This window comes from Agelaius phoeniceus, chromosome 9 (genome assembly GCF_051311805.1).
Source record: "Agelaius phoeniceus isolate bAgePho1 chromosome 9, bAgePho1.hap1, whole genome shotgun sequence".
Lineage (NCBI taxonomy): Eukaryota > Metazoa > Chordata > Aves > Passeriformes > Icteridae > Agelaius > Agelaius phoeniceus.
In genome coordinates, this window is record NC_135273.1 from 3,934,627 (window position 1) to 3,950,033 (window position 15,407).

The 15,407-nt window shown below is 44.2% G+C and overlaps 1 protein-coding gene across 1 annotated transcript in view; it reads left to right on the top strand.

Moving 5' to 3' along the window:
• The first annotated feature begins 328 nt into the window (after positions 1-328).
• Positions 329-15,407, top strand: part of CPXM2 (carboxypeptidase X, M14 family member 2) — a 68,492-nt gene continuing 53,413 nt past the window's right edge. Inside the window, 3 exon segments of the mRNA XM_054637456.2 lie at positions 329-407; positions 410-697; positions 700-1,029. Of these exon segments, the coding sequence (XP_054493431.2) occupies positions 344-407; positions 410-697; positions 700-1,029 (682 nt within the window). The 5' untranslated portion in view covers positions 329-343.

Sequence of the window (15,407 nt, forward strand, 5' to 3'; positions counted from 1 at the left end):
TAAGTTACATAGAAGTTTTGTTGTCATACGGATCTAAACTAATAAAAAGAAGGAGGGCTGAGATTGATGCTTACTGGAGACGGCTCCTACTTTGTAAAAGTTAAAAGGGGGGGAAAGCGCCACGAAAGGGAATAACTTTAGTGGAATGAGGATTCTTTGCCCCAGTGCCGCCCGCCCCGCGTCCCCGGCGCGCCCAGGGCGGCAGTGCCAGCGATGACCCCTGCCAGGCTGGGGCTCTGCGTGCCCACCCCCATCTCCCGGGGGAGGGAAGCGCTTTGGCCGCGGGCTGGGAGGAGAAGGCTGCCTGCCAAGCCGCCTTGCCTTGGAATCAGCGCTCTCTTGGATGAGCGGCGCGCAGGAGGAGCGAGGAGTCCGGGCGCGGAGCGGGAACGGCCGCGGAACCGGGGCTGGGACACGGCGGCACCGAGAGCGGCAGGGCCGGGCAGGGAGCGGCCAGCGGGCATCGCAGCTGCGGGCGAGTGTCTGAGTGTCCGTCTGTCCGAGTGTCCGAGTGCCCGTGCGTCCGTGTGCCCGGCTCTCCGTGTGTCCGAGTGTCCGTGTGTCCGAGTGTCCGTGTGTCCGGCGGTGCCCCCTCCCCGCAGCCCCGTCCCGGCTCGGGCTCCATCCCCCGCCGCTCCCGGAGCGCTGTTCCAGCTGCCCAAACTCTCTTTGCCCGCTCTCCCAATAAAGTTCCGGGACTCCTGCGCAAGGCAGCGATGATCGCCCGTGGCCGCTCCGGACTCTGCCTCGCTCTCTGCACCTTTGGGCTGGCGCTGCTGGGGGATGTGTCCCGGGCTGTCCCCATGGACGATCAGGATTATTACCTGCAGGAAATCACCAACAGGGATCATTATTACTCCTTTCCATACCCCGGGGAAGAGTTCTTTCCTTTCACGGAGCAGCCCAGAGAGGAAGGACCTAACCGTGCTGCTGAGAGAGAGGAGCAGCCAGGGTTCAAACCGAGCAGGAAGGAGTTAAAACAGAAGAAAAACAACAAAAAAGGAAAACCCATTCTTGAACCGCCACCAGGTAACTTTCCACCTTCTCCTCCAGAGTTTGGAGCCTGCTGAATCTCACGCTGACTGTGACTTTTAGCATTAATGAATATCCAGTTAATGGCAGTCTTGGTAATAATAACAATAAATGTGGTTGTGGTGATGATGATGACAACACATTAAATTTTAATATCCCACAGAACAGAACTTTTACGTACTTTGAAACAACATCTACTTGATAGGGAAAGAGTTAAAGAGTCGGAATGTAGTAATTCTGCTGTACTCTGGCTAGTCTGTGGACTTTTCCTTCTTAATTATTCTTAATTACACTTGGCAACTGGCTTGCTGTGAAAGCTGCTGTTCTATAAGCAAAAGAACAGAGACAGATTTCATAGTAAAAGGTGATTATATATAGTGACATCTCACCTTATCCCTTGTCACTTTAATCTAAGAGAGGCTTCTGAATTAATTTCACTTCTAAACCTGTGAATTTCTCTGAGATTTCACTTTTAAGCCCTCCAGAGGAAGATATGTAAACAGAGATCTTCCTGGAAAAGACTAAGCCCTAACAAGCTCCATTTAATTATCGACCAGTTAAGTAAAGAAATTAAACAGCAACAAAAAAGCCTTATAATAAAACAGCCACCCTTAATTCTATTTTCTAAAGTTTGCAGAAACTTGATCAGCCTTTACCACCCACTTGTTCCCATTAGCACCTGATTGCACCACCCCAAAAGAGTAATCCCTTTCTATGTTCCCTGACTGTCTGGTAGGTATTATACTGGTTTGGGATACTTAGGAGTGAGTTTGGTCCATGAAGTTTAGAGTTGTAAAATTTGGGGCCAAATCTCCCTCCCCTACAGCTGAACTTCCCTTTACTTCAGGAGGAAACTTCGTGTTAATGACTGGGGCATATGGCACAAAATCTGTGGTTTAGAGCCATCAGTACAGCAAAACAGGGGCCAGGGGTTGTAGGGTGGCTTTGCCTTTGTCCAGTGACACCCAGCAGATAGCAAACAAGATATTTAAATTTAATGTTGACACTAATAGAAATTAATTAGCATTCTTGCAGCAAAAATATGGGCTTTTATACTAATAAATAGTGATAAGAAAGTGTAGTTTCTGACATTTCTAAAACCACCTGTGGGGCAAGCAGCATGGCTTGTCAGGGTAACTCCAGGTAGAAATTAAGAGTGGTGGCAGATGCACCTTGTCTGGGGAGCAGAGACATAAAACATTTGTGTCCCTGTCCCCTCAGGGGCCAGCAGCTTCCCAAGGGGATGGCACTGCCTGGACCATCTCAAGTTCATTATCTCAGCATGGTCACTGCAGTCTATGGGAGATCTTCTGAGAATGTTCTTGTTCCAATGTGTCATTGGCTCGGTTGTTACATTAAGGAAAAAGGCTCTGCTTTCCACCTCCACAGACTGAATCAGGTGGATTGACAGGACAAGGGGGAACCACTTCCCACTGCCAGAGGGCAGGGTTGGATGGGATATTGGGATGGAATTGTTCCCTGTGAGTGTGGTGAGACCCTGGCACAGGTGCCCAGAGCAGCTGTGGCTGCCCCTGATCCCTGGCAGTGCCCAAGGCCAGGCTGGACACTGGGGCTGGGAGCACCCTGGGACAGTGGAATGGACTGGATGATGTTTTAAGATTCTTTCCAGCCCAAACCATTCCATTAATTCATGACCATGGATATTAAACTCTGTAATTAGGTTTTTGATCCCTCATTGTGGTGGAGACAATCAAGATGTCCATCCTGTGGTGGGATGTTCTGTGGTTCCTCTCTGCTTTCCTGTTCTCTGTTGGCTTTTTTCCCAATTTTCCCAGCACTTGGGCATTCACACTTGCTCCATACATGTCACTGATGGGAAGAGAATCCAATCCATGAGGGCAAAGTTAATTTTTCTTTACAAACTGGCATCTTCCCTGTTCCCCACCTGCTGCACTGAGCACAGCGGGAGAGGCTCATGGTGCACCACCAAAAGCAGCTGCCAGTGGCTCAATCCCTCCTTCTGCAGCAAGTTTGGGCTCTTTGGACACGGCTGAGCTTCCAAGCTTTCACCAGCCTTGTGCAGTAAGAGGTTTCAAAGCCTCTGAGCTTTGAAAGTACAACAAGCACCTGATCTCCTCCACCAAAATCCTTCTCTTTGATCCAGGACATGGGTGATTGATGTCAACTCAGCAAACTGGACTTATTTATCTGGGAAAATTCAGTGGATTTCCCTGGGAAAAGCTGAACAATTTTAACTGCAAGAGGCATCACAATCCCCGAGGTGAACAGCCAGTGAGGAGAATGGTCACCACTTGTTACAGATGGGAGTGAAAACAGGAGGGTTCCAGCAGGAGGTGTCAGGCAGTTTCAGCTGCAGTGTTAAAAGTCCTGGCTATAATATTTAAATTTTCTCTTTTCTCCTCACCCAGAGATAGGCAAGGCCAAGGTCCTGCCAGGGCAGTAACTGTGATGCTTGGTGCCATGTCCCCATGTCACCAGGGATCAGTTTGGAATGAAGATCTGACAGTCTGGCCCTCACAGAGATGTTGAAATACTAATACATACCTATATTTACTCACATATGGATGTTAAGAGGCCAGCTAGAAATAATAATAGCAGCTGTCAAACAGATATCAATAATAATAACCATAAATCTGGCTGGGTAAGGATGTGTCCTCTGCTTATATGTACACAACTGTGTTTATGCATCTCTCCAGAGGTGGAATTAATTTATTGGACATGCTGTAAATACCGAAATTTGGGGTTTGTGAGGCTCACTGGCAGCCAGGACATGTGGGATTAATTAGTTGTAACAAACAATAGCCTGGCTGGGAGCTGGGATGGGGAAGGAGGAGCAGTGGGAATGTGTGATGTGCCCTTTGGCTGAGCAGCTGGTCCTGATCAACCCCAGCTTTGAATCAAAATGGAAATCAAATGGAGCAGTCTCAAGGACATGGCACTAAACAGATGACACACACTCCATTTATTTCAGCTAATTACTGAAGGTGGCCAGAATATAGATATTTTCAGTCTGTGAAATATTAATGTAGAAAGAAGTCCAACGGATGCCAGTGGGATTGCTATTTTTGGTTTAAAATATTAGAATCAATATTTGCAAATAGTCAATTCAGGTAAAAGTTGAAAGTATCAATCTGCCTCTTTGCCCTTTAAATGCCTCATAAATTAAGTGGTACTAGGTCATCTTTGGAAGGCAAACAGTTGGATTGACAGGTTTTGTGTATATAAACAGATTTCCATTTTCTAATTCTGTCCTTGTTTGTGTAGGCCTTTGTCCAAAGCCCAATCAAATCAGTGGAAAGAGTCTTGTTAACATCAATGTTTTTCTTTTATGAGGCTTTTAATAGTTTGATGTATGGTACCTCAGCTACCATCTGTGGGGCAGATCCCTTCAGAGTCTGGGGGTCTGACTACAGGCAAAAATTCATCATCAAGAGATTTCTAGGGCTGAGGTGCCCAATAACACTCCTCAGTGTAGCCCAAATCTGCCACAGTGAAGTTTGTAATTATTTTGATTTGATCTACAAACTTGTAGTTCTTGTAGAGCCATACCTCAATTCTGAATGTATTTAGAAACCAAAGGAGTGATGTTTATTTGTATGGCAGTGCTCAGAGTGGGGCTTAGAGCACATTTGTTCTGTATTTCCCAGTGTTTGATCTCTGCACAACCCAACATTTGTCTGTGTTTAGCTGAAATCAGGATTTCCTTTGTCTCATCTCATTTGGTGCTTTCCCCAGGCTTGATGAAACTCCTCGGATGCATCCGTGTTTACTTGACCCGTATTTGTTTATTTTTCTGCAGTCTTGCCACCTGTTCAATAATGCAATTCTTAAGGGGTTTGGTTTATTTCTTTTTAATTCCTGTAGTGCATAGGATGGGCCAGGTCCTTCCTGGGACATGTGTGTGAGGAGGAGTCAGTAAGGGAAGGCAAGGAGAGGATAAAATGGACAGTGCAGGCAAACATGGAAATAATCTAGCAGAAAGAATGTGAATTCATAAAAATAGACCAATAGTACTTTAATTGAGATGTTTATCAAGCTAATGAAAGCTTGGAGAGAGATCAGTGAGTGAATGAGGAGGGAAAGCTGAATCACAGGGATGTTATTCAGGAAAAGCTGGAGATTATTTTGGTGCGAAATGGGGGCGAAGTTCTGAGGAGTGTGTGAAGTTAAAAACATGGCAGGTTTGGGGTGTTGCTGGCATTTGTGTGGAGATTTTGTTCACTAGAAAGAAGAAGAAATGACAGAGTGCCACAGAAGGCATTGAACTGACAGCTGAAAGCCCTTGAGACCTGGTCACCAAGACACAGCAGCACAGAATCCCTCGTGTGCTGGGGAACCACCAGTGCTGCTCTTTTCCAGTCCTTTGGGGCCCCTCTCTTAAACCTTCCTTCTCTGAGCAGCTCAAAGTGGAGCCCTCCTGTGACCTAGAACACAGATTTTAATTTTAAAGCTTTTGTTTACACTTCTCCTAATGGGAACTCCTAAGAATGGACTTCCTGCCCTAGGTGGGTATCCCATGAATTTTAATATGACCTGTATTGCATCCTAATTGCCATATGTGACAAGCAATGTGGCTTCTAATGAGTTTTCTTTCATCTACCAGCCTCTATTTTCTCCTCAGCACTTCTAAAATATGCAGAATAATGTAATGTTCACTATTCCATTTAAGAGCCCATCCTTTAAAGAATGTCACAACAAAAGAGGACAAGGGATGACTAAGAATGAATAATAAGCAATACCCTCAAAATTGGCCCAAATCTTTTTGATTAGCATCTTTCCTTACCCATAGCTTCAATGAATAATGTAACATGAGAAAGAAAAGAAAAAAGGGAATAAACACATTTGATTATGCCAGAGAAAACCACTTTCAAAGATAATTCTTCCAGCAGCCTTCTCTGAATTCAACCTCATGTTTAAGGTGAGAAAAAAACGTCTCTTTAACAACACATCTTTAAAAGAGGGATGGTTTCACTGAATAGATTTTAATATCTCAACCTGAGCCTAGAGCTGTTCCTGAAATGCCAGCAATTATGAGACACTCATTAGCTGAATTCAGTCTTGGGGTTTAATGTTATTATCTGTTCAGTGAGCTGGCTAGACAGGTCAATCCCATGGCTCACAACCAAATTTCACTTATTTCTTTTGGGTTTGGAATGAAGGTTTCTGTCAGCTATGTGAGCTTCAAACCTGTCAGAAAGATGAAGTGGTGGAAGTAGAAGCTATGGTGCAGAAGAAGTAATTTCCTGAATTTTCTATATCTGACCCGGGGTTCTTAAGTCTTGCCCAATTCACCGTGTAAAAAGTAAACTACCAAAAGATTGGTGGTCAGAGTTGGGATTTAAGTGTCATATTCACACAGTTGCTGCTTGTGATTTTATTGTTGTTTTGCAAAGCATGCTCTAGATTTGTTCTTCTTGTCAGGCCTCTGGTGAGGTGTTGTCTTGTGGGATTATTTGGTCTATGGAAATATAAATCTGTGCCTTTAACACTAGGTCCTCCAGGAAAATGGGAGCAAGTAAAGCTCTGATGTAGTTAAAATTGCTTGCCTTTTAAAATGCACTTTTAAATTCAGTGCATGGGGAATGAAATGAGGATGTTCAGAGGAAACTGGTGAGCCCAAAGATGGGTCTCCACCACTGCTGCTGTCTGAATATTTTCCTGATGAGGATTCCTGAGCCACCAATTCCTGCATCTTCCAGGGTGAAGTGTCACTCCTCTGTAGCCTTCTTCTGGCTCTTTCAGCTTCGAAAGGTGTTTGGGGGGTGTTTGCATATCTAATCAAGCAATGAGAAACACCTACATCAAACCATTAGTAAAACTAACTGCAGTGTTAATTCATCACTTCTGATGCAGCCACGTTTGTAATTTCCTTGTGGCACAGCAAAAGGAGCATTTACGATTCCATTCCCCTGTGGTTTTAACATCCCAGTTGTGAGCAAGAACAGGCTGTTCTGGATGTCTGCTGTGTGCTGGAAGGGATGGAGCACAATCAGACTGGAGCAAGGCTTTTTATTCCTCATGCACGTGCCAGGCAGTGCTAAATCAACTTGACAGGTGTAAAGGGAAAAGTGTTCCTCTTTTCTACCCGTGGCTAAAAATGGCAACGAAAAAAAGGTGAGAAAAAACAAGAATAATGAGGAGATGCCAGATGGTGACTCAGGGAGTCTGAGTGCCCGTGGAGGCATCAGAGGGGGTGTGTGTGGGTCACTTAAGGCATCTTCAGAGCACTTGGTCTTAGCTGTTAATCCCTCCAGCCCTGCTCTAATTGGATTACAAAGGATGTTCTGGTGAGTCTGCTGATAGATATCTAAAGTCCTCTTTTGGACAAAAAATGCTTCCCTCCTGGTGGGGAACATCCTGCTGTTGTGGAACATCCATTTTATTGTGGCTTAGATGGAGACGAGGAAAGACAGGGGCTTCATTCCTTGTTTGCTCAGTGATTTACATAATTTTTGAAAACAAAAAAGGGCTTTAAAGTGACTCTGAATCTGGAGGGGTTTTTAAAGGAGCTGTCTTATAAATGGGAATCAACCCCAATACACTGTGAAGTGTATTTTATAACAATCAATTTCAAAGAATTACATGAGATGATAGCACTTTGTCAGCAGTGGAGAAACTCATTTTACTCTTGCTTTAGGAAGAGTGAATCACTTCCTGTTCTGACACACGAATCCCCCCCAGACCTGCCCTGCCTGGGCTCTGTGGGGCTGCCTTGCTGGGATTTGACATTGCAGAAAAGTGAGAAAAAAAGCTGGGAAGCTCCAGAGGGCCACGGTGACTTCCAGGGGCTGTGACTCACAGCTGGAGCTGAGCTTCTGTTTCTCTGTGGCTCTTTACCTGGAACTGTACAGGTCTGTAAATAAGAGTCAATAATGGAGCTTTGCTCCTGCTTTCACAGAGGCATTAGCAGGATGCTGTAATTGCAAAGGTGCTGCTGCATCCAACATGCCAAGCAAGGCACACAGTAAAAGTTGGGTACATAAGGTAAACATAGATCACAGTTTTTACTCTGCTACACAGTGTATCTGCTCTGTAGCTTCTAGCTACTGACACAGAAAATATGATTTTCAAAGTGGATAGTGGAAGTGATTAACTGAGGTTTTTTTATAGGGGGGGTTAATTACTTACAGACTTATTTTGTGGTTTACTTTTTTTTTTAATGAATTGCCAGACAGATTTCTTGTGTGACTGTACATCAGCCTGGGGCTGCTGGTGAATTATTTAAGGTATGTACCTGGAAAAACTCTTCTACCAATGTGATCCCAAAGACCAAATCCAACTGAGGTCTTCCATGAAGACGATAGTAAAGAATTATGCGTATAGCTATAGTAAAAAAACCCTTTAAAAATATGGGAATTTTGGAATTTCTGCAGTGGGACTCAGCTGGATAAAGCACCAGAGTCCTCTGTTCAGGTTGATTCTTTCTTTTGGACCTCAGCAGCTCATCCAGACAGTCTATCCACCTGGTAGACCTGGATGACCTGGTAGACCTTCCTAAATCTGATTTTCTTGCTTAGATTATGGAGCTTGTGTGCTTCCTGTAGATGATTTCTTCCTTACTCTCCCATGTATGACAAATTTAGTGGTTTTCTTGTTGCTTTCCCTCATTTTGGCTCTATGGGATCAATCCTTCTGGCTGGGACCTAGAAGAGATCCTGAGGGTGAAGCCCAAATGTCCCTGCTTGTCTTCCAGAGCAGTCCCCACTGTCCCCAGATTTACTTTGTAGCTGTTTTCTCATTTGTAATTCAGAAATTAAAGCAGCCTCCCATTTCAAGGGGGCTGTGTTTGAGAGGGGGAGCGCAGAGAGAGGCTGAGCATCCCCTTCCTTCTCCACATCCATGATTGAGGGGAAATGCCAAGCCCATCAACCATCCTGGCGTGCTGGGACAAGCTGTTGCTTGCACCTTGCAACCTGAAACCCATCTTTGTCCCTCTTTCCCAGAAAACAGGGTATTTTTTATGTTCTCCCCTTCAGAGATACAGTGGTTTATTGTGACAGGTTTGTGGCTCCTCACGACTTTCAGGGTGCTGCTAAAACATCTGCCAAAGGAAGGGAACAGTTCAGAGTATTTTGGAAGAGCTGATCTCAGACCTGGCTCTCAGCACTCCCTGCACCACTGGTACAACCACCCCTTAGGCCAGATTTGGCTCAAACACACTCTTTTTCCCCTCCCCAAGATTATTTTCAATAGTGTCACGAATTTTCCTCATGTACAGGACAGAGGATGTTTGAAAACAAGGGACCAAATCTCAACCTTCCCAAAAATGCTTCACTGACTGATAAAAGAAACTGCAATTTCAGCCAAACAGCCTTTCCTATGTGATTGCCTAACAGTAGAACTTTAGCCCTTGATAACATGATTTTTCTCCTTTTTTCCCTTAATTGCTCAGGTACTGAAAAATACTGTTAAAGGTTGGACTGGATGATCTTGTAGGTCTTTTCCAACCCAAATGATTCTGTGATTCTGAGTTACAGAAGGCATTTCAGAGCCAGTCAGAACTGTGTTTGCCATCACAGGCTGGATGGGCAGTACCCTATCCCAGAGGACAGCCCAGCTTTATCCCAGAGTGTGCAGACTGCACTGTCTTTAAATTCCAATCAAAAATTCCAATGAGAGCTCTGCCAAAAGTAAATCTGGGCTATATATGGTCTGTATAGATGGCTGCTGGGGAGGATGGAATTTCCCATGGTAAATGTGGAGTGGGTTTGGGTTTGTTACAGGATGGGGCTGAGCCAAGGACATGGAGATGTGTCCCAGCCTTCAGTGATGTCCCTGGAGCAGGAGGCTTCCCCAGGTGAGGCCAGAGCTCTTATGCTGCTGGGGAATAGAGGGAGGAGGAGAGGAGTAGCCAGGCCCAGCACCCGAGCTAAAACAAAGAGAAAAGTGTCTGACAGCTCTCCTGGGGGATATTTTGTTCCTCAGGCTCCTCTGGATAATTTTGGATCCCAGCAGAGGTCTGCAGTCCAGAACTCCTGCAGGCTCCTCAGGTGAGTGGCTCAGACCGAGACCAGTTCCTCTGCCTTTCATCAGATACATGGAAGTGACAAAAAGGGACCCCAAAACCCTCGATTCCATCTGGTGGTGGAACAGAGGATTGGGGAATCATGCACAGAGTCAGAAACGTGAGTGATCTCTGAGTGTTCTTGCAAAGACCTTTGGAAATGCTGACAGAGTGAGTCCAGGTACTGCAGGAGCCAAGAGATGGATGAAAGGCATGAGCCCCAGAGGAGAAAATGGATAAATCCCAAGCTGGCAGGAATGAGGGGTCTGAGGCTGGTAGCATGTGGAATCCAAAATACTCCAGACACATCTGGTTTGTTCCATACTCCAAATACGTACTTGGCTTTTTTTGGTGTTTGAATGCAAGTTAAATGGCAATCAGACATGGAGACCCCCCCGCTGTCTTGCAAGAGGAATAAAATGGGAAACTTTTAAAAATATGGTAAAAAAGTGCTAGTGTGGAGTTAGTGCAGATGAAATGCCACAGAACTCTCAGAAAAAGGGGACAGAAAATAGCACAGAACTTTTCCTCTGCGACTCTTCCCATATTTCTGCTCATTAATCCTGAATCAGATTTTTTTCCTTTCCAATTAGGAAGTGGAAAAATGAGGAGTTTTATGCTCAGGGAAGCTTGCCTTGAAGCTTTCCCTATTCCACAGCTTTTCAAGTGCAGAATACCTGTACTAAAAAAATACTTTTGGCTCCTGTGGATGGGAAGGAGGCTGGACTCTCCATGGCAACACTGGAGTTAATAAGTCCCAAATCATGACCTGAACTTTTCACATTAACACCTTGATGTTTTGCAGTGCAGAGGAATCTCTTGGTGACAATGTGGGCACTTTTCTCCAGGGAAAGGATGTCAAACCTCACTGGGCGACTGATAAAAATTAGATTTTATCTGAATGCACTTCTGAGCATTCCTCCTTGGGTCCACAGGCTGGGAAATGTATTTCCTTCAGCTTGAATTTTTGGGCTTTTTTTTTTTTTTTAATTTTTGGATTTTTGGGCTTGCAGCCTGGAGCAGGCAGAGATGAATGCAGTCAGTTTTATACTCACCAATAACTCATATTCAATTCATTTGGAGCTCCTGACACGTTTTGCTTTGAAGCAGTGAGGCCTCCAATGTGCTAAATGTGGAGCCTGTGATTCTGAGCCTTTGCTGGACCACAACTGAATTGTTAAACAAAGCAGAAAAGATGTTTGGACAGAATGAAATTTGGGAACCGTAGGAAGCTGGAATAGGGAGAAGGGAGCTCTGAACATTTGGGCTGGAGAGGTGCCCACCCTTGGAGATATTTGTCTGAACCTTGCTTGAACTGCTTTATCTCCTTTGCTCCATAGCTTGGAGCTGCAGCTTCACACCAAATTCCCAGCTTAAGCTCCAAACCTTCCCTACAAACCTCCCAGAGATCCCCAAAAGCAATGTCTTACTCAATTTTAGCATTTCTCTTCCTGCAGACAGGAAATTCAGAGCCTTGAGAAAATGCTGAGTGTTCAGAATTTAAAAGGTAATAACCAAACTTTGAAATCCACAGATTCCTGCTGCTTGCTTGGGCTTGAGGCATTTTAAAACTTATTTATTTATTTCTGTAAGCTAAATCTTCCATTATTAATTTGAAGGCAGGTAGAGAGTGGGAAGTTGAACAACTCTGGTCTGTCCAAATGTCACCTTCACAATGGACACATGAAAGCTGACAAGTCCCCTGAGAGCTGAAATCCTTGGGAAGATGAGCAAAAACTCAGGGAATCACCTGCTGAAATGTGGGAAAGGGAGAGCCTGGCTGCACAGGGGGCTTTCTGAGCTCTTTAATAATCAATGCCTTCCTCTAAAATTTCTCTGGGGAGGAACTGATTCCCTTTGCAAGCTGGGCTCTGTCCTTGGGTTTCCCATATTCTCCAGTGGGATTCCTGTGCTGCCCTGGGGTTTGTGTCCCCTGAGTGAGCCCAATTGCCAGTTAGAGATCTCCTCTACCCAAGGAAAGCCTCTCTCATGCACCCCTACAACTCCACTCCTCTTTTCTTCTTTATTTATTTCTGGGGTTTGGTTTGGGGTATGGTGGTTTTGGCTGTTGGTTTGTTTTTTGGTTTTTTTGTTGTTTTTTTTTTAATAAAAGAGGGTACTCACTCTTCAATCCACGCCTGGATTTGATTTTCTCAGATCTCAGAGATTCAGTTATTTTTTGAAATGCTGCTTCTTGATGCTTTGAACTCTTAAATCCTCTGCTCTCAGGGTGCTTCTCAAGGGTGCAACAGCTTGGACATGGTGGGCTTTAAAGGAAACAAGAAAGCCCTGTTATATGAGTTTGTAAATCTTTGGCTTTTCTGCACTTCTGAATATCCAAAGAACTTCTGGTTATTTTCTATGTGCACCTGGCCAATTTTTTATCCCTCCACTGAAGCAGTTTTCCACTGTTTGGGATTTAAATGTATAAGTAACTTCTGACATTTTAGTGCTGTCTTAGAGCTGTGTATCAAAGAATACTCAAGAATTCAAAGAATTCTGTGTCTTCAAAGAACATGCAGTCTATCAAATGAGTAATCAGTTAAATAAAAAAGAGTAATTAAGTGAGGAGCAGACAACCCAACCAAACTTATTTTTGCTTTTTACTCTGCTCTAGAACTTACAAACTGATTCCTTTTTAAGGGTTGGGGAGGAGTACAAAGCTTGAGTTCAGGTTTATTGTAACCACACAACTTTCCTCTGGAATCACTGCCTGAGCAACAGCTCCAGGCACTAGGAAAACTTCTATGCCTTATGAGAAGTGTTTGGATTTATTAATTTCTCTTATTATTTCCTATGAAATAATAACAACAGATGTGATACTAGAAGGAAAAAAAAAGTATAAATGTCTAAACTTGCTAGAGCAGCCACACCAGGTCTTCATAAAACTCAGACCTTACACTTTATAAAAGGTTTTAAAAGCAAGCTGGATTGGTTTGAGGTATTTCCTGTCACAGGCCCCTTATATAGGTCGAGTATTTATCCCAGATGTGCAGCCTGGCAGGGGCTGGGCAGGGAGGCAGGGCAGGGTGACAGCTCTGAGGGACCCTGGGGCTGGGGCAGAGCCTCCCAGTGATGCTCCCAGTGCTGCTGGAGGAGAAGGGGCGGCAATGCCAAGGGTGAGCCTTGGCTTGGCAGTCCCAGCCCATCCCTGAGGGTGTTGCTTGTGCATGGAGCTGTGTTTGCAGCCCTGTGTTCAAACTCTCGTGTCAGCACTGAGCAGCAGCACGTTGTTGGGAAGATTTCAAATCCAAAGGATGGATGGGTTCCACCCATCCAAAGGATGAGTTCTTCCCAAGGCAGCATGTCAGTGATGGAGAGAGACAGGGAGACTGACTTGGTGATCAGAATCCCATTTTATTGTGGGATACAAACACCTATATACTATTTCAGGGAGACTAGTAATGTGCACTACAATGATTAGGTTAAAATCCCATACACAAACTTATGCATTAACATCATCTCTTGCTTGCAGAGTTCAATGGGATTTTCTTTTTCCAGTAAACCCATTTGATTTCATCTTCTTGCAATCCAGGGCTAATTTTCAAAGTTCTGTTTGCTTTTGCCAGGGCATCCTGTTATCAAATCTCTTCTGTTAAGCAGGTCCAAAGTCCATCATGTGTCTTGTGTCCCCCAACATCCCAACAGCAGCAGGGGAGGACTGATGATGAGGTCAGAGGGATGAGCCTCACCCAGGTCTCTCTGCAGGTACAGACTGCTGCTGGTCTGCTCTCTCTTGGCAATCTGAGTGGTTTTAACTTAATTAATAAAAATGTGGAAGGTGACATCCCAACTCTCAGCTGCCTAATGAGTCTCAGCTGCCTAAAGCACAGCTCGTGCTGCTTCATCAGCGTGGCTCTGGAGTTCCTGGCTTGCATCAGGAGCTAAGTCAAACAGCTGAAGGGCTGAAAAGCAACCTATAAAATGCAAAACTGAGGAGCCAAGTGATTCTATCCACATCCGTGATTTACTCCTGTTTGAGCTGCATCATCCAAGGAAGTTCACGTGTCTGTTTCAGTGTCATTTTCAGCTCATTTTCTGCCTTGTTTAGAACCAAAAATAGATAGTTTTGTCTGTGTTGGAGTTGAACTGGATGAAAATTTGAATAACGTTAAGTGGAACTGGCTGGGAAGCTCTCATTTTAGTCCTTCTCAAGTGTAAATTTAGCACTTGGGAGTGGAGGTGACTGTAGCAGTGGGGATGAAATTTAATGGCTCCTCACTGCTAATGAGAACTTCACAGTTTCTCAGGTTCTTCCTGCTCCATGTGTGTGGGGAGAGTGAGAAGGTGAAAGCTGGGTGATACCAGAGTAGTGCCATTTATTCCAGTGGAATTAGGTGTTTCTAGAGGATTTCTGAAGCTATTCTTGTGTGTCTCAGCCCAGGTGAGCAGTTCTGATTCTCAAGGTGGAGCATTTACAGCCCTTTTCCTCTGTCTTCCCACTTGTATCATTCCTTTGGGCCACCTCAGATCCGTGGGGTTTTTTCCCCCCCAAAGCATGGCTGTGTTGCAAAATCCTCAAAAAAACAGCCAGAATGTTCAGTAAATGTATATTTCTAGGACCAGGAGTTATGGATACTTTCCAGTTTATTTATGTTTAAGGAATTTCATGACTATGCTGTCACTCTGCCCAGTGAATTTTCTATACCAACTATGGATATATTGGATATATTTACTGCTGTATAAAATTCCTACTATAGCTCTCATGGAGGGAGGGGGGGGAAAATTGCACCACAAGCCTGTTTGATACTCATACTTCTTATATATTTATCCTATTTTTGGTAAATGCACTCAAATTGGATTGCTAATATGGTTAAACTTGAGCTCTTCTAAGATGTCTCATTTATTGAGCCAGGGTTGTATCTTAAGATCAGAGTTATTTCTGTCTTGGTTTTAGACTTGTTAATAGTATTCCAAGTTTTAATGTTTATTTTTGATGGCTACAATTAATACTCTGAGTGTAGAATCTCTGCTCTTGCAGTACACCTCAGTGACCTGGTATTTTTAGCTATTTCTGGCATGAAGATCTGTTTTTAATGGTAATTTTTGTCCTGTACCCAGCCATTGTGCAAGTGCTCTGTCTCGGTTTTGTTCCCCATTTTTTTGGCTAAGTCTTTTTGTTTGGCTCTGGAAAAAAAAGAACGGTTCTCATTTTTGATGGCTGTACTCAGTTTTGTGGCTTTAGCTGGAATTACAGAAACTCTTCACCCTGTGCTTCAGAAAAAAACATCAGAGGAAGCATTTTAAAATTAATAGCACAGAATTCAGCCTTTGTCAAAGCTCGTAATAAAAAGTAGGAGCTGATATGATATTTTCAGGCTGGGTTCTTTTGGCCACGGAAGAAAAGATGTTTTCTTGAGAGTGATTAAATGAAATACTTTCTCTGGAG